This window comes from Herpailurus yagouaroundi, unplaced genomic scaffold, assembly GCF_014898765.1.
Source record: "Herpailurus yagouaroundi ecotype Mexico unplaced genomic scaffold, PumYag 140, whole genome shotgun sequence".
Classification (NCBI taxonomy): domain Eukaryota; kingdom Metazoa; phylum Chordata; class Mammalia; order Carnivora; family Felidae; genus Herpailurus; species Herpailurus yagouaroundi.
The window spans coordinates 18,572,615-18,592,599 of NW_024412395.1; the positions used below are offsets into that span (position 1 = coordinate 18,572,615).

The 19,985-nt window shown below is 40.2% G+C and overlaps 1 protein-coding gene across 3 annotated transcripts in view; it reads right to left on the bottom strand.

Annotated features, from left to right (window-relative positions):
* Positions 1 to 3,360: 3,360 nt before the first annotated feature.
* MAP3K19 (mitogen-activated protein kinase kinase kinase 19) overlaps positions 3,361 to 19,985 on the bottom strand; it is a 68,819-nt gene continuing 52,194 nt past the window's right edge. For 2 of the 3 annotated variants that reach the window (XM_040474920.1, XM_040474919.1), the window contains 5 exons: positions 17,611 to 17,654; positions 13,165 to 15,609; positions 10,303 to 10,452; positions 8,793 to 9,490; positions 3,361 to 3,727 (listed from right to left, as the gene is read on the bottom strand). In XM_040474920.1, the coding sequence (XP_040330854.1) occupies positions 3,661 to 3,727; positions 8,793 to 9,490; positions 10,303 to 10,452; positions 13,165 to 15,609; positions 17,611 to 17,654 (3,404 nt within the window). In that variant the 3' untranslated portion in view covers positions 3,361 to 3,660. The remainder of the gene's footprint in view (positions 3,728 to 8,792; positions 9,491 to 10,302; positions 10,453 to 13,164; positions 15,610 to 17,610; positions 17,655 to 19,985) is intronic. The other variant, XM_040474921.1, reaches the window with a different exon arrangement.

Below are 19,985 nucleotides of genomic sequence, written 5' to 3' on the forward strand. Positions count from 1 at the left end.
CTGGGAAATGTGGGAAATCAGACCTTAATGTAAGTTTCTCTTTATCTGAGTAACTTCATATAATCAAGGAGTGTGTTCTCTCATTCAGATTGTCCATATTTTCGTCCCAGACCCACCACTTAGCTGATATCCTTGGGTGAATTAGTTGACTTTGTGCCTTGATTTCCTTACCTACAAAATGTACCTATTCTTAGGGTTGTGAAGCTAAGGAGGGAAGGCTAAAGAGAATAGATGGCATTGAAGAGAATCTTGCCAGAGGTATATTTTAGATATCGGAGGGAATGAGGAAGCCCAGTCCAGGTGCATTAAACTTAGGTGTGTATTAAACTACATGCCTACTGTTTCTAGAATTTCAGTTCGTTCTGATTGATACTTTGTGGTTTTCTTGGTTAAACTGTTGCATCAACTCCCCAAAAAGCAAAGAGGAATTGCAGTTATCTGGAAGGGGAATTATCCATGAAAAAAAAATGTTTAATCATAAACTGCTTTATTATTACTGCCCTGTGCAACCCCTTGCTTTCCCCACGATTTGCCCATACCCTCCACTTGAAAGAAAATTGAAGCCATGCAGGATAGATAGAAAAGTTACTTTCTCTAAAATGCATCTAAAGCCTGAATGTAAAATAAATGTTTTGAAATCAATTAAAGGAGAGTTGTCTTCATCTTCTGTTGATAACACCAGTAAGGGCCTATTGTATTAGCATATAAAAAGTTACATGAGTTTGATTTAGGAACATTACAAAAACAGTTAATTCCACTTAAAGTTAATAATTCCATTTTGTAATTCATCCTACTCCATTGTGTTGTTGTTTTTGCCGTTTTCAATATAATGAAAAAATTGTACATTTTTGTTTTAGCTCTGGTATATGACCTGCCTGTTTCTTCTCCCCAATACTAATCTCCTGTGGCAGTGAAAAGCCTCACTAATGAAAGGGCTTTTATTTTATTGGCATGAAATTAAGAGCTTTCCCACCTTAGTGTCCAGTCATACACCCAAGATCAGTTTGGGTGTACTGTTGTTTTTAGTCTTTCAAGGCATAAATCTGCAGGAGTGGTTGCTCCAGAGATGAATTCAGTCATGGTTTTTCACAAGTTTGAGAAGTCATGCAATAGGATGAAGTACTTTAGCTTTTCTCAGGCTTGTTTGCTGTTCTGGTTTTTCACTCTTGTTAATTTTGTTTACCACCAGTGAAGATACAGACTGCCTACATTGGGTACTTTTTTTTTTTTTAACTTTTATTTTTTCAGAGAGAATGCGAGCAGGGAAAGGATAGCGATGGAGAGAGAATCCCAACTCAGGGCTCAAACTCATTAGGGTGAGATCATGACCTTACCCAAAATCAAGAGTTGGGTGTTCAAGCGACTGAGCCATCCAGGCGCCTCTCCATTGGGTACTTTGAAGTTGACAGAATCCCCTGGAAAGCTGTTTTAGATGCAAGGTTCTAAGTTACATAGCCGCTTTAAGCTGAATTAATACTTACAAATGCAAGAAGTAATATGACTAAAGATGGCCCGGTAGGTAGGTGACGGATGCTTTTGACTGCTTATTGAACAGATTAGGTGGTTTTTATTTTGGAGCTACTCATTACCATATAAAAGGCCCAGGACTGCTGTAGTGGTCATGCAGGAGGAAGTGGATAATGGAATACTGTATGCTCCCCAACCCCATATTCCAGAGCTTGCTCTTTTCCGCTATGGCAGTTCTCTTCACTCAGCCACCGAGGAATGTTTGTTTACCCCGTGAGGGCTAAAATAGGTTAAATGTAGGGAAGTGCTGTAGAGTTGGAACTACTCTGACAGTTTTACCTGAGGACTTAAATTTCTTTTGGTCGAGCTTGGGGCCCAGGGCATACGAGAAGATTTAGTACATAGTGAAGTGTACTTTTGAATATAATTAAAAACTTGAATTGTGTGTGGTGAAAAGGGAGGTGGTCATAGAGAGGAAGGTGATACTGTTGCTAAGTGAAAAATGAAAAGCTTTTCATATCATTAACCAAGTTCACTAACCAGACTGGTGGAATTTGTTTATCAGCCTCCTCGTGAGGTTTTGAGTAAAATTTGATGTAATTTTACTTATAAATCACACATCTGAGAGGCAGCAGGGAAAGGGCTGTAAAGTCACACAAATCTGGGTGGCTGTCTCATCTTCCACCTACAAGTAGGATGGCCTTGAGAAAGTCACATTTTCACTAAGAAAATGAGAATAATACAAACCCAAACCAACCAGAATTAAATGAGGTGCTTTTTTATATCAGGAGCTCAGTAAATGCCCTTCCAGCCACCACCTATCTGCACTCCCAATCTCCTTTCAGACCTTCCTTCTCCCAAAGGAACATAATAAAGGGAGCAAACATCTAGGCAATACTAAGAACATAATTTCAACCTGTTAGGTCTTAGGCACAAAAGACTAACAAAATGATATTTTAGGTTATGCTAATATACAAGTAAATAAGGGACATAGCTCTTAAATTCTTATCAAATACGAGAAAAGAACTGTACAAATTGGAAAGAAGGAAGGCATAACCACAAAGACCCATCTAAACGTGTTGACTAAAATCTTTTACCTCCAGTTGACTGCATTTCAGTTACTTCTCAAAAACTTCTTAAAAACCAGCTTGCTTTTGAACAAAATCCGACAACTGGTGTCGGAATACACCTAAAGTTAGTTTGTAATTGTGCCGCTTTGAAATGATAGCAGCCAGTACAAAGATTCTGTAGAGAGAGCTTCAACCAACAGGAAATGTAGCAGATGAGTGGAGTCACAGCAATAGAAACCTTATCAAAAACGTTTAATCCACCAACTTACAACAAGGCCTTGTAATAATTCAGACAACTTGTCCACTTTTTCTGGTGAGGTTTCCATTGGTCTGAAAATGGAAATGAAGCGTGACCTCAGTGGAGATGTCCATTCAAGTGAAGTGAGCAAAGTGCCCTGAAAAAGCTGATACGCTGGTCAGGGCCACAGCGGGAAGCAGCTCTTTAAGATCCAGCTTTTATTCTACTAGCTGGCTTAGGTTTAGCTAGTTCTAGATGTGGCCATGACCTAATTGACTCTGCAAATAAGTGAAGTCTTCAAGTCGTACTACAAATTTCAGGGGAAGCAACCTGAGGCTTATGGGGCCACCTTGAATAGTACAGCTTATTATAGGTAGAAACTTGGGAGGAAATATGAGACCCTCTGATAATGAAATGCCAAGGCCCTTAGCTCTTCCTGTTAATTTTGAGGCTCCTGTAATCTGCAAAGGTTACTGCTAAACAGAATCTAGCATCCTCCAGTTTTTAATTTATCACCTTCCTCTGGTTTCCTTTCCAAGAATTAAGTGTCTTTACCAGCCAAGCAAAAAATAAACAATTTTCTTCTTGTTTTTACAATTTATTTTAAAGACATTAAAGCTGACAGGCCAAAAATGAAGGATAGTCAAAACTGTAAACAGCAATACATTTTGTTATTGTTTAAGAAAATTTTCTCATATACATGGGTAACCACGCCTGAAGCTTGAGGCTAGTATTAACCTAAAAACATTTTAGTTAGGGACACTGCAGGATCTGGTTGAGTTGAGCTGACTTAACAATAGGAAAAGTCCCTTAACCATCATTCCCACAATGAAGCAGTCACGGAGTGTATCTATAATGGAACTGGAAAGGAAAGTTGATGTATGTTCAATGACTTCTTATCAAGAAGGAGTGCTTCAGGAGCTGGGCAGCAGAAGGTCGCTCATGCTGGTCCCTAAGAAGGGAAAAACACTTTAGAAACAGCACCCAATAAGTGCCTCCCAACTGGATCCACTTGCCAACTTAAAAATGGAAGTATAGGGGCGCCTGGGTGACTCGGTTAAGTGTCCAACTCTTGATTTCAGCTCCGGTCATGATTTCAGTTTGTGGAATCAAGCCTTGCATGGGGCTCTGCACCTGTTAGCCCTTGGGATTCTCTCCCTCTCTGCCCCTCCCCTGCTCGCCCACACTGTTTCTCTTTCAAAATGAATAAATAAAAAAAAAATGGATCTGCTTACAGGTGCTCAGGAAAATAAAAATAGAAGCACAGTCTTGGCCAAACAGACTTGAGGTGAGTCTACACTTCAGTTTTGATCAGTATGATTTTAGGTAAGCAACACAAAGTCTTCTCATTAGTAAGATGGAGATAATAACAGTTCTTTGGAGAATTAAATAATGTACATACAGGTTTTGAACAGTGTCTGGCACACAGTAATAGCTCAAAAAGTAGTTGTTATGATTAAAAACTAGTCCCTACTTTACATTTTACTGTTGTTCGATTTGGGGTATAACTTACACAGTAAAATTCTCACTTTTGGGTGTACAGTTTAATGTGCCTTTAATTAGCATTAAATTTACTTTTAAAATGGAGAGGCACTGGAATCCAGAATTGAAAAGCCTTTAAAAAGCAGGGATGCCTGGGTGACTCAGTTGGTTAAGCATCTTGACTTCGGCTCAGGTAATGCCCCCACAATTTGTGAGTTTGAGCCCCATGTGCATCGGTCTTCTGTCAGCACAGAGCCCACTTTGGATCCTCTGTACCCTTCTTTCTCTGCCCCTCCCCAACCCTCTCTCTCTCTCTCAAAAATAAACATTAAAAAAAAATAGCCTTTAAGAAGTAGACATTTAAATGTATTTTGGTGATTAATTGAAATAATCCCATTTGGGGCCCTCTTGGATGAACATAAAATAATGGAAGACAGTACTATTTTGGTTGAGGTTATTTTTCCTCAAGAAATTAAACTTTTGCCAATGAACTAGTCAATGAACCAGTGAACCAGTTAATAGTTACCTGCAATGACCTACTTGAAAGGCATTATTTTGGCTAAATTGACTATCTTTTGATAATTTGTGCGAGGAGGATTAATACCAGGAATAGCCCAGGTGAAAATGGACATAAAAATAAAGTGACTATAAGTCATTTTGAAATAAAAGCTCCCCTTGTGGAGGCCCTTTCTTTTGTCTTGAAAATATGCAGAAATCTCTCCTCTCTCCAAAAATCTTTTCCTTTATGTAGCCAAACCCAGTGGCTTTTTTTCAACCTTCATTATCCTAAATCCTTACTCTCTGTCCCACTGCACTCTAGAAATTGCCCCTTAAAATTTACCATGATATTCTCATTAAATGAGTTCATCCTCCTTGTCATCTCTGTAGTAGCATTTGAAGCATTCACTAACCTCTCCTTTCAAAACAGTCTCTGCATAGACTTTGGGAAAACTTCTCTTGGTTCTCCCGCCTTGGGACAACTCCCTTCCCTCCTTTCTTTCCTTCAGCCATGTGCTAGACTTAATGCCATGAAGGTTGTTACTTCTCCTCTGAGCATTTTCAAAAACATTTTCCTATGCCCTCTTAAATGGTTCACGACTATAGCTACAAACCTCAGGATTTCTAAATGTGTATCTCCAATCTTACTTGCTTTCCTGGACTCCCAATTCCATAGCTTCGAATGTTTCCTTAAATGGTGGATCCTCTGGGGCACCTGGGTGGCTCAGTCAGTTAAGCGCCTGACTCTTGATCTTGGTTCAGGTCATGATCTCACAGTTCCTGAGATCAAGCCCCATGTGGGGTTCAGCACTGAGCATGGAGCCTGCTTGGGATACTCTCTCCCAATCCCTCTACCTTTGCCACACACCCGCATGCCTGTTTCTCTCTCTCTCTCTCTCTCTCTCTCTCACACAAAACAAACATTTCTTTAAGTGGTGGGTTGTCTTCAATTCCCTCCCCTGCTCCCCTTTCACAACTTTCGATTATTTCTTCCATTATCCATACTCAAAACTATGCAGCCTCATCGTGCCTCATCACCAAGTCCTGATTCCCCTTCCCCTGGAATGTTTTGGAACTCTTCTCTTTACAGTTCCCACTGCTTCAACCACAAAGCTCTTGATTCCTGCATGGCCTTCTAGTCTCAAGCAGCCTCCATTTGAGGTCCTTAATACACTGCCTTCTGACCTGCTTTCCCAAAGGCCATCTTCTTTATGGCATGATCTTTCCCAAACTCGTTACAGTCCCCTGCTCTTTGCTGCCTACTGCAACAAAGCCAAACTACTTGGCCTGACTTCCCAGAACTTTCAACCTGCCCATAGGAATACCCCCACTCAAAGTTCTTACTGCTCCCCAAAGTTCATTTCTGTTCTATTCATTTGTTCTATTCAGTCCTTGTTCCTTCTCAGTACCTAGTCATCTATACTTCTGAATCTTTAAGAATGCCTTGCCCCCACTTTATTTCTGACTATCCAGACATCCAAGGAATACTGCCATAGGGCAAGATTCTAGAGTCCTTAGGGTCTTTTCCATAGAATTTCAAAAGATAATTTTACGCTTGTATGTGACACTAATTAGGTAAGATGTATTAGTATTCTCCCAAGTAGTATTAACTGCTGAGCCCTAATTATGTGCCCCATACTCTAAGTAGTTTACATATACCAGTTCACTTAACCCTCACAACAACCCTATTAATTGATCCTTAGTGGTGTGAGTTGTGTATTAGTTAATGAAGCAGTGGTTCAAAAGGAAAGTCATACACCTACACACACACACACACACACACACTGTTCACGTGAATGTGAAAAACATTTGGGTTTGTTCTGATCTTCCTGAGTGTTAGAATGCCCAATGTTTACAAGAGCTTGCCTTGAAACACATTAAACGGAGCTCGTTTACAAACTGGTGTTCGCAATAGCATCCTGAGGTAGAGAAAACATCTCACACGGATAACACCTATGGACATAGATACACAAACGAGATGCAAACCAGCGTTAGCCTTTGTTTCACTCCTATCTGTGGAGAGGACATGAAAGACCCAATGGTCAAATCTCCCCTATAAAATAAAAAAAAATAAAAAAAATAAAAATTTAGGGGCGCCTGGGTGGCGCAGTCGGTTAAGCGTCCGACTTCAGCCAGGTCACGATCTCGCAGTCCGTGGGTTCAAGCCCCGCGTCGGGCTCTGGGCTGATGGCTCAGAGCCTGGAGCCTGTTTATGATTCTGTGTCTCCCTCTCTCTCTGTCCCTCCCCCGTTCATGCTCTGTCTCTCTCTGTCCCAAAAATAAATAAACGTTGGAAAAAAAAATTTTTTTTAATAAATAAATAAAAATAAAATAAAAATTTAAAAAGGAAAGTCATAAAGATTTCACACTTTCTCTTTAAAGCTGTGTGTGTGTGTGTGTGAGAGAGAGAGAGAGAGAGAGAGAGAGAGAGGTGACAACTGGAAAGAAAATGAAATGTATTTTCTATGGCTCAATAGAGAACTGTTCAATTCAGAACATAGCAACTATAGTAGTCTTAAGAGCTAAGACCAATTCTAAAACTAGTACCGGTTCATATGACATTTCTAACACCTTTATGTCTCTTGTGAGGTTTGTTTTTTTTTTAATACGTTTATTTATTTTTGAGACAGAGAGCATGAACAGGGGAGGGTCAGAGAGAGAGGGAGACACAGAATCTGAAACAGGCTCCAGGCTGTGAGCTGTCAGCACAGAGCCCGATGTGGGCCTTGAACTCACAGACTGCGAGATCATGACCTGAGCCGAAGTCGGTCGCCCAACCGACTGAGCCACCCAGGCACCCCTCTTGTGAGGTTTCTTTGGGTGAGCAGGGGGCAGCTCTGTGCCTGGGGCTCTGTCCACACAATCCATGCTGGAACATATCTACATCTATTCCTGCCTTGGCCTATATGATCCCCTGAAATCAACCAGGACACTCTGACACACATCTGGGAGAGAGAAACAGAATCTGAAAGAGAGAAGCACATTTGTCAACAGACAGGGAGAACTGCAGGTTCTGAGATTCATTAAGAAAGAGAAAAACCCATTTTGGGAGTTGAGAGGCACTAGAATTTTTCATCCAGAATAAGAAAGCACATGTCTCAGAAAGCAAGAATTGTGTTCAGGTCTCAGGCTGTCCTCACCTTGTACGTATGACTAAATGTTGAGCCTCACTAGGTGCATAGAGGCCAGGTGGGTGGGCTCCACACCCCCCCTCCACCCTACTGTTTAGCTCTCTCCCTCATCATACACATACAGTCATACTTTAACCAGAGACATCTCTCTACTTTGAATTAAAATCTCATGTGAGTAAAGAGTACCTGTCTAAGAAAAGTTTGAAAACCACACGAGTGGGTAATCTCTAAGGTCCCTTCTAACATTTTACCCAAAATTTTATTCCATAGATACTAGGGAGCATCCGAACAGGAAAAAACAAGCAACTTTCTGGGCCTTTTCTGCTTCCCCAAATACTCTCCACACTTAATGCATGAAAAGCTTCAATTAGAGATTTGTTCCTTTGGGTCAAAATGTTTCCCTTCATTTTAAATGCAAGTATTTTGGGGGCAGGAGGACCAATACATTAAATTTTCCAGTCATCGATCAATTGATTCATATCAATCCCTCAATATGAATGAATTTCTCACATACTTTCCTGAGAGCTGGTTTTAGGAAGGAAATGAGACACTGGTTCTCTGAGAGGGAAGGTAGCTCAGGAAAGGGAAACTTAAGGACAGGCAATGTCATTTCACCATGACCAGTCCCTGGGAAGATGTCCCTCTCATAGCCATGTTCATGCTCCCATTGATTTGGGGAAGTATTATCTGTCCCTGATAAGTACTGTCAAACATTTAATTGAGGCACCTCCTACCTGAAGCATTGCCCCCATACCCTGATGCAACGAGGAGCACAATCACCCAATATAGCTAATCATCAAAATCACTCCCTACTTGCCTTTTTGGTGGGCCATAAATTTCAGGGGGAAATGTCAGCAATCTTGGAATCTCTGGGGATTTCTCTTCCTCCTGTTTTCAGTTTCTTACCTGGTCAGGCACACACGCACAAAGTCCACTGCATTTTCTGAGAAGTGTTCTGGTAAAGGAGGCATTAGCCCTCGGTGTGCTCCAATGTAAAACATGGCTGCCATCCTGTCCATGGAAGCCAGTGGAGGCTTCCCTGTGGCCATCTCAAACACGGTGCAGCCAATGCTCCAGATATCTGACTTCCTTCCATATCCAGACTCATTGATGACTTCCGGGGCCATCCAATATGGAGTCCCATGCATGGACTTAAGCATGTCACTGTGGGTGCCATTTATGCCAGCCCAAGCCAAACGCTTGGCACAGCCAAAGTCAATTAGCTTTATTATTCCAGTTGGCATGAGCATAACATTGTTTCCTTTGATATCTCGATGCACCACACAGTTCTCATGGAGATAAGCAACACCTTGCAGAATTTGTCTTGTATATTTACAGAAAACCATTTCAGGCAATGGCCCAAAACGGCTTATAATACTAGAAATTGAGCCACCAGGAACAAATTCCATGAAAATGCTTACGATGTTCTCTTCCAAGCATGTCCCCAGATAGGCCACAATGTTGACATGTTTCAGTGCTTTGAGCAAATCTACTTCTTCCTGTAGCTTCCGGTATTCTTTTTCAGTAGCTAATTTATCAGAGGTATCCAAAGCCACCTGTTTTACAGCTATTAGCTGTCCTTGGCTAGTAAGACCACAATATACCTAGAAGCAAACCTTATTATTAAATATAAATGATAGAACTTGTTCACAAAATGCCTCAGGTGACACTTGTCTTTCCCTTCTCCTCCCAAACCCTGTCTTTCTCTAAGTTGATTCATCCCTACATAAATGCAAAGTACTTAAGCAAAGTCAGTGTTTCAGTGAGGCCAAAACGGGGATGAGCAGCATGGTGAATGGATATCATAATGGCTTGGAGTTCAGTGGCCTGGACTGGTTAGAATTCTGGCTTTACCATTCCCCAGCTGTGTAAATTTGGGTAAGTTGTATAATCGTTTTGACTTCAGTTTTTCTCATCTATAAAACTGGGGTAATTATCCCTCACAGATATCTACATGACTACAATGGCAAAATTGCTCACCAAATAAATGAAATAGGGCTGTTTCAGTGCCAAAGCTCTAAGGAGAGAGAGGAAGGCAGAACTGGGGCAACTTGTCAGTGACCCCATCATGCATTTTCAGTGGTTTCATGTCTTCCCACCTTCTTGCTGATATGTCCCCAGCTAGAAACATAACCTATCTTCTTTGGGGATCAGTCTTCTTGTAACTGATGCATGTAAATACTATCTAATGTATTTAGTAGTAGCCAGACCTACTCCAGACCCTTCAGTTACATAAAACAGTGAACATCCTTTTCCCTGGGCCAGTTTGGATTGAGTTTCCTGTTATTTCCAACTGAAAGAGTTTCAAGTAGAAGAGCATAGAGGGTGTGAAGGGTGCACAAGAGGATTAGGGAGGAAAAGGTAGGTCAAGAAGAAGTGGGGATTGGGATTTCATCATGTTTCCCATTTAACTTACTGTGCCATAGGCTCCCTTCCCAAGGACCTCTCCCTTAGTCCACAGGATAGATTCTTCATACTTTAAACTATTTTCAGAAAATGTCTTCTTTTCATTTGAGTTGAGAAATTTCTTGTCCTTGTCATATATCCTGAACCCATTACTATATCTCTGGGACAATGAGAAAAAAAGAAAAGTCACCATTAAACTCTGAGTCATTGGGATGAGGAAAAAGGGCTAAAGAGTAGAGTCTTACTTTCTTCTAACTTGGGACCAACTAGACAAAGCCAGATATGCATAACTAATCATATAGGATGCCACTTGTTAGCCTGCCTACAGCTTCCCCATGCCTACAGCCTCCAATCAGGGCATAGTAAAGGCTTCCCTTTTTCCTGCCAAGAATCTTGCCCACTCCTCTGCCTGCCTTTGAGTCTCTGCCAAACACAAGTGATGGTGGCTGACTTTTTTGCTATAGTTAAGTTCTGAATAACCTTGTTCTTCAATTATTTCCACAACACATAGAATCAAACACACACACACACACACACACACACACACGCCTATATACATACATATATACACACTTATACACAAACATACATATATATACTCTTTCACCCTCTCTCTCCCACACACACAAACACACAGCCACAATGAGCAGGTCTAGTGATCAAGACTAGCTGTAATACACAGATCTATGGTCTTCTAGACCCTTGCTATTCAAAGGAGAATCTGCAGACAGGTGTACCAACATCACATAGGAGCTTGTTAGACATGCAGAATCTCGGGCCCCAGACATACTGAACCAGTGTCTACATTTCAATATGATCCCCAAGCGATTTGCCTTCACAGGAAACTTTGAGAAGCCCTGCTTCTCAACAAATATCTCTCTGAAGAACTTAGACCATGTTTTCCAATTGGTTGATTGGATCAAACTGCTTTGCTTTGATCTCTTCTACAAGTTCTTAAAAATAAATGATGGTGGGGCGCCTGGGTGGCGCAGTCGGTTAAGCGTCCGACTTCAGCCAGGTCACGATCTCGCAGTCCGTGAGTTCGAGCCCTGCGTCAGGCTCTGGGCTGATGGCTCAGAGCCTGGAGCCTGTTTCCGATTCTGTGTCTCACTCTTTCTCTGCCCCTCCCCCGTTCATGCTCTGTCTCTCTCCCAAAAATAAATAAATGTTGAAAAAAAATTTTTTTTAATAAATAAATAAAAAATAAATGATGGTGACATAGAGACATGGTGAAGACCATTGGAAGCAAGACTTCCTGCAGGGCCTCTCCTTCATCATGAAAGAAAGGGCCATTTGGGTTCCTCTTCCCCATCCTTTCATTGTTTCTATCCCAACTAAATTTTAAGGACTTCTTAGGGAGGAAAAGGCTGTAAAAAGTCAGTTTTGACTCCATCATTGTAGGATGAGGTTACAGGCTGATGATATTTACTAGCTTGTTAGCTTTTCTTAAATTTAAAATGACAGAGTGGTAGATTCATCTCTGACACACAGGTGTGCACACACATATCCCCATTTCCTACCCAAGCCTGGAGGCCTCCAGGGATCACTCTCTACCCCCAGGAGAGACCAAATTCACCATAAGGACAAGGCTGATATTTCAGGACAAAGAACAATCTCACTGTGTCGTGATTAAGGGTGTGGTCCCACCACTCACTGACTGTAACTTTCTAAGCCTCAAATTTCTCATCTGCAAAATTGGGACTTGTTATTACCTTTAGTTATCTCATAGAGCTGTTCTGAAGCATATAAAGAAGACAGTATAAAATCCCTCGCTCCTACATGGTAAGTTCTCAATAAACCTGGCTATGATATAACTATATACTTTATGTATCCTTAGATAAACTATCTAAAATAACTGTTCCTGACCGTGATACAGTGTGATACAGCCTGAATCAGTGTTCAATAGATGATATTTCAGCTAAGCCTACTGTTTCTGTCTTTAAAATTTGAATAGGACAGGAGGCTCAAGTATTTCAGTGAGAACTGAAACCAACAAAACAATGATCCCAATGATCTGTTGCTATTCTTCTTCCCCATGGCCACTTCCATGCCAAAAAAAATTTTTAAACATTTTTCAGGATTGTCGCTTATCTTCCTTCAGAACAATGGCTAAGTCTTGTTCTAGTTCTTAGCCCAGCGCCAGCAACACAGTAGGCACCAATGATATTTCTGTGTTAAAGTTTTCATATTTCATGTCTTCATATGTTTTTTGGAATTAGGTGGTGATCTACTCCAGGGGCTACATTCAGTTCTTTCTATCTCACATACCACCTAGAACAATACTTTCCCCATAATTACCTCTCTGCTATTTATTAATTGAAAACATCTTCACCGAATAAAATATGAACCTACTTTAAATAGATAGTTTTTATATATTAATGTATCCAATGTGATTCCATTTGCAGTGTTAGGCTAGCTGAACTCCAGAATCAAGGTGGCATAATGAAAACATCTTAGCCTGCAAGTCAAATAAACTGGATTCCAAACTTGCAACTGGACAGTGAGACCTTGCCAAAACTCTTAGCTGTTTAGGGTTTTTGACTCCTTGTTTGAAAGTTAGGAGTTTGAGAGGCGCCTGGGTGGCGCAGTCGGTTAAGCGTCCGACTTCAGCCAGGTCACGATCTTGCGGTCCGTGAGTTCGAGCCCCGCGTCCGGCTCTGGGCTGATGGCTTAGAGCCTGAAGCCTGTTTCCGATTCTGTGTCTCCCTCTCTCTCTGCCCCTCCCCCATTCATGCTCTGTCTCTCTCTGTCCCAAAAATAAATAAAAAACGTTGAAAATAAATTAAAAAAAAAAAAAGTTAGGAGTTTGAACCAGACTGTCTCTGAGGTCCCTTCCTGCCCCTAATGAATCACTGATTCTAATTATACCAACCTGTATTTTAACATTCGCTGTCTCTCCGCCCAATTCTTGTGTGGTTTGTCCTTTCCTACTGAAGACAAGATTTAGATTTTCAGGATCTGTTTCATTTGCCATTATTTGGCAAGAGGTGTTACCTCTCTCGTCAAGAGCTAATAGTTCTGCAGCTAGACATCCTAATAGTTCATCCGTCAATTCTTCATTCTTTACAGAATCTAGAATTCCTTGCGAAATTGAATTTGCATAATTTAAAGTCTGTCCAAATGTTTGATATGTAATTGATTCATTAGCTAAACTATCATGATCCAAAGAATGTGCCCAATGTTGATATGCTTGGGAAGATGCACTCTGTTTCTCTTGGAAAGAGAAACTCAAAAGTCTCTCAGACTTACCTAAAACACTTTCAAACCCTACATCGTTAGTTAAAATTTGGTTGGCATCTATTTTAACAAGCGATGCTGTATTCTGCTTTTCTTGCAGTACATGCTTATTGGAATTCTTCTCACTGGGCATTGCCCAACTGTTTTCTGAAAGGACAAATGGGGTCTGGTGATGTAGTTCTTCAAGTTTCTGTAGATCTCTGAGGCTCGTGGCAAGTATTTGATTGTTAGAAATGTCTCCTTCATCAGCAGACTCTTCCATAGAGACTTCTTCAACAGTGGACAAATCTGAAACAGGAATGACTTCATTCTGTTCAGTGGACTGCTCACGAGGCAGAGCCGAGTTCAAGGGTTGAACTTGATTATTAGAAGAGAGAAAGTCATCTCCTGAAGACTTTATCTGCCACTGTGAACCTGAAATATCATCACTATTTTCCATGTCTTGTACGTTGCTACCTACAGCCTTGTAACACTTTTCTTTAGAAATTAAAATTTTGTTCTTTTGTTTAATGCCAAGTGAAACCTTTACAGGTTTAACATGTGGTCTTTTCTGAGAAAATCTTGTTCTGCTGTTGCTGCTCCTCTCACTGTGTGAAGATCGACATTTATTGGTAATACATCTGCCAGATGGAGCTGAGCATATCTCTCGATAATATTTGTTCTCATGACGTTCAGCCTCTCTCATGTGACAATAAACAGGGGTCCCAAACATTTCATAGATTCCAGGACCATTAGCAGTTGAATTGATTTCTTTGAACATGTCACTATACTTAAGATCTAAGTAATTTAGTCTTGGCTCTGTTGGTTGAGCAGAGAGAGGAACAGAAGACTTTTTTATTCCTGAATTCTTACCGATGCAAGGAAAAGATTGCTTTTTAGGTTTCAGAGCCCGGTAAGTTGATTGCTTCTTTTCTATCTGTGGCATTCTCCTTTGAAACTTGGGTGGTTGCCAAGGTCTGGGGTCAACAAGCCCCAAAGCAGGGAAAACTGGAGTTTTTATACTGGTTTTATGTATGGTAGGCTTAATGGAACTTTCAATGGAAATCATGAAATTCTGGGGTGTCCTATTACTGGTCTTGGTCTTTGAATCCAACTTATTTCTGGGGGTTTTCATCTTATGTTGGTCATTTTCTTGATGTACAAGAATATTGAAGCTATTGTTGCTATGAAGAGTGCCCTTTCTTTTTTGGAGGCTTGGTTTGGCTACTGCTGGTTCCTTGGGAGTTTCATCTCCAGGGAAAGTGATGTGGATAAGAGGCACCATCCCATTCATTTCCGGTTTGGTTGCCTCCACCATTGACATTTTTATGTTTGTCTCTGTGCATCTAGGACCTTGCAGAATCTTTTCAGTGGGGCCATCAGGGACTACATTGGACAAACTTTTAAGTACAGTATACTCTTCTAAAATATGATTTGGCTCAACTGCTTCACCTTTATGTACTGAAGTACTTTTTAAATCAGCTTTATCATTTCTAGTCTCTTCATCCTGGCTTAGAATTATTTCTGAATGCTGGGCTTCTTGGAACTTGACTGGCATGTTACATCCAACTTCAAAATCTGTAAACAAGTTTCTGGCTACTGAACCCTCTTTCTTTCCTGATAAAAGATGTTGAGAATTCTCTTCTGCTTTTCTCATTTCACAACCAAGGTAGTCAATATCCACTTCCCTATCTGTAGGAAAACTGCGTTCCTTACAATTCTCAAAGGACACCAAAGATTGTCCTTTTTCAAAGTGAGAGATTGAAATTTTGTCACTTTCTTCTGTTTCCTTGGATTTCCTGTTCTCCATCTCCATATGTTGTCTGTGATGGTTAGCCTTCCAAAAAGAGCACATGTTTCTGGACCAAATAGAGCTATCAGAGCACCTGAGAGTCTGATCCATAAACACCTTAAACGGAGCTTCCTGCTGCTTGTTCAATGGTCTAACCTCATCAGATTGACTTCTGGGCTCTGAGAGCTTAGGTTTGAAAGATACAAAGTTCAGAATATTTTTTTCTCTCTCCTTTTGATCCATGTGATCTTGGGGGGCAGTATGAAGACCAGGTTTCATGGGCAAAAGTGACAATGCTGGCAGAGGGAACTAAAAGGAAAGAGAAAAAGCTAATGAATGCAGAAACATATATGCATGTCATGTTAATTGGTTTAAAGTAATTCAAAGGGATTCTAAGATTCTCTTTTTTTTTTTTTATTTTTTAACATTTTTTGGGGGCGGGGGGAGAGACAGAGCACAAGCAGGGGATGGGCAGAGAGAGAGGCACAGAATCTGAAGCAGGCTCCAGGCTCTGAGCTGTCAGCACAGAGCCCGACGTGGGGCTTGAACTCACAAACCATGAGATCATGACCTGAGCCAAAGTCAGTCACTTAACCAACTGAGCCACCCAGGCGCCCCTCTAAGATTCTTTTCAGGGAGGCCTTTAACAAAGTACAAGGCTATCCTAGAGATCCCAATTAAAAAAAATAAAACCTCATTCCCAGTATTTTTGGTAAATTTGTACTTCTAAAAACCAAGATTTTGGGGGGCACCTGGCTGACTCAGTCAGTGGAGCATGTGACTCTTGATCTTGGGGTCATGAATTCAAACCCTACATTGGGTGTAGAGATTACCTAAAAATAAAATCTTTTAAAAATTGAATAAATAAAAAATAAAACCCAAGATTATTATAGACATAGGTTCATGTTTATGTATTTAAAATAAAGGCCCTACAATGTAAACATTAAAATTTTAAGATGAGGATTTTATTTTTTTCCTTTCCATAGAAGTGATCTAAGATTTTTAAAATTCCCACTTAGAACAGCTTAAAATTTGTTACATTTATCTTAACAATGATCATTAGCTTACAGACTCAGATTTTGTATCTGGAACACAACTACTCCATATTGTTTTACTGAATTGTTTTGTTGAGGTGCGGTCATAAACATGCCACATCATACACTTGAAAGTTAGCAACCCTGAATGGTTTTTACTTCGTCTGCCAACTACTTTCAAATTAAGTTGGTTTTTGTTACCATTAACCTCTAGAGGTCAGTGTAATGCAATATATAAAATACAGCTTTATGATCATTAAGCTATAAACTCTAACTTTAAGCTTTTTTTCCAATGTGGCTTTTTCCATGTATACAGATTTGATACCTAATTATATTAGAATATTTATGAGCATGGATCATGAGTGGTAATTGAGAGCTGTCTGTTCAATTTTCATTGTACTGCCACCTGTGTGTAAGAGAATAGGAAACTGACATTAGAGATCTAGGCATTAGAAGTAGGTGAGGGGCGCCTTGGTGGCTCAGTCGGTTAAGTGTCTGGCTTCGCCTCAGGTCATGATCTCATGGCTTGTGAATTCGAGCCCTGCATTGGGCTCTGTGCTGACAGCTCAGAGCCTGGAGCCTCTTCAGATTCTGTGTCTTTCTCTCTCTGCCCCTTCCCCGCTCACACTCTGTCTCTCAAAAAAAAAAAAAAAAAAAAAACATTAAAAAAAATTTAGAAGTAGGTGAAATGCAGTGCAATCCCCCAGTTTTATTGCCTTGATGATTTTCTTCCATCACTGAAAAATAACTTTGGAAATAAAGACAGATTCTGCCAGTGCTAAAACATCTCCCTAGTAGCAGACATTATTATTTTTTTAAGGCTAATAAACTCTAATAAACTGCTTTTTACAACACTAAGCAGGACCCATGCACTTTCTCAAAGGCTCATAGGATACAGAAGACACAGACAGTCGAGAGGTTCACAGGAATATTTCCAAAAGCTGTACTTACTAATGAGACAATTAGGAAAACATTTCTACCACTAGGGAAAAAATTTACCTAATTTCTAGACATGCTAAGAGAAGACAAATTAAAATACGTCTAAAAGAGTTACTCACCTCATTATGTAGAGAACAGAAAACACCCCAGGAAAAAAACATAAATGGCAAACTAGCACTCTCCCAGAAGTTATTTGCGACTCTACAAACTATATAGTTTTCCAAGCTAAGCTGCTGAGGATTTTGGTTCTGAGTTCTTTGATAGAGTTTGTCTCTATCAAAGACAACAAAGTTCTTGGTTTTAATTCTTAAGTCAGAAATGCTAAAACTAATCTTACCTCAATTCTTCGGCTACTATACTTCATATCAGGAGTAGAAAACTCTATAACAAGAAAAAATAAAATAATTAGATATTCTTAGTAGTAGAGTGAAAACAGCCAGCCTTAAGCCAGAGTTTGGAGATGGAGTGATCGTGATGTTGGTGCTAAGGTCTGAGGAAAAGTCAAAATTAATTTTTTCCTGTTGTAATCCATATGGAGTTGGGCATGGAATGATTACACAAAACTTTAGGCTACTGCCACTGAAGGGGGTTGTTGTTTTATATATAATGTCTTTTTTTTTAAGTTTAGTTATTTATTTGAGAGAAAGACAGACAGACAGACAGACAGACATGGAGGGGCAGAAAGGGAGGGAGAAAGAATCCCCAGCAGGGGTTCGAATTCACGAACTGTGAGATAGTGACCTGAGCTGACATCAAGAGCCAGAAGCTTAACTGAATGTTAGGCACCACTATAATGTTTTTATATACAGTTGACCCTTGAACAACACAGATTTGAACTGCATGCATCCACTTAATGTGGATTTTTTTTGATAAATACAATACATTTGTAAGTATTTTATAAGTACTTACTATACTGATAAATAAGTACTGTAAATGTATTTTCATTTTCTTAATAACATTTTCTTTCCTCTAGCTTACTTTATTGTAAGAATACAGTATATAAAACATGTAACATACAAAATATGTGTTACTTGACTGTTTATGTTATGGATTAGACTTCTAGTTAACAGTAGTAGTTAAGTTATACATGGATTTTCTACTGCACGGGGTCAGTGTCCCCAATTCCCACATTGGTCAAAGGTAGACTGCAAATGTATATTATACATATAACATTTATGTACATATGTTTATGTTTGTACTTACATTCATATTCATAATTATGTTTATGTTTATATTTATTTTTTTATTTTTCTTAGTATTTATTTATTTTGGAGCAAGACAGAGTGCAAGCTGGGGGCAGGGGAGCAGAAAGAGGGAGACACAGAATCTGAAGCACACCGCAAATCCCCCCAGGGCAACACAATGGGCACCAGATGTTTACCTGTGGGGAACCACCACAGGAGTGAACCCTGAAATTATGAGGCTTAGAAATTATACCAAGTGATTGGCACTCCAACCTATCCCTCTTTCCCAAGAAAGAGACCTTTACTATGAAATGTAAGCAAATATTTCCTGGAGAGAGGGGAAATGTGTCTCTGGGTTTTATAACTCTAGAATGTAAGCGAACAGCTCCTGAGGAAATAAATGTCTGAATCTCTCTGGAACAATAAACGAACTCTAATTTCTAAGACATGTTTATCACTCAATCATCTTTTAACCTAGTTTCCTACCGCTTTTTGGTCATAAAGCTTGGACTGTGCAGACATGTTAAAAATTCACGTATAATTGTCTCCCAACAGTTGTTTGAGCTCAAACATGGAGTAGATCATAGATGGGATATACTAGGTAGTGTAAAACCTAGTTGTCCTCTTACCAAAAACCCCACCCACCACCACAGCTTGAAGTTGAAGCCAAAAGCTCCCATGTGTCCAGCATCAAAGCAGATCACATAAATGGATGAAGTGGGGCAGATAGACAGTAGTGAGCTGAAGTTGTGTGCCCCAACAAAAGGGACAGCCATTATTACCCAGTCCCAGGTGATGCTGTCCATTCCAGATGGATAATCTAATACTGCTAGATTCTCTAATTGTCAAGAGAAACCAGAGAGCTGCAGACCTTATGTGAAATTTCCCTCCCACCCCTTTTTTAAGTGCTGTGAAAGCCAAACAAAATATATCACAGGTCCATTCTAGCCATAGGCTGACATTTTGAAATTTGACTTTGACACAGACCTCTCTAAGATGTAGCACAGGTAAAGAAGATATTCACAGATGAAAAATGGTAACTAAGAAGAGGATACCAATAGGAGGGGTTCAAGCGTTCCCATTAGCCACAGCTACCAAAGGCACCTCCCCCCAATTCTTTATGCATTTAATCAACAAATAGTAATTGAGTGCCTAATGAGTGACTGATACTATTGTCCAGAAGATGGCAATATGGTTGTGAACAACAAAGACAAAATCTTTGCACTCTAAGAGGTCATATTCTAGAGGCTGAGGTTTCCCTGTTGAAAAGATGCCACAAGTTAATACCAGAAATTCAAATGAATGGGCGCCTGGGTGGCTCAATCAGTTAAGCATCCAGCTTCAGCTCAGGTTGTGATCTCACGGTTGGTCAGTTCAAGCCCACACTGACAACGCAGAGCCTGCTTGGGATTCTCTCTCCCTCTCTCTCTGCCCCTCCCCACTCGTGCTTTTTCTCTCTCTCTCTCAAACTAAATAAACTTGATAAAAGAAGAAATACAACTGAGTATAATGTATAATTGTGTGCATA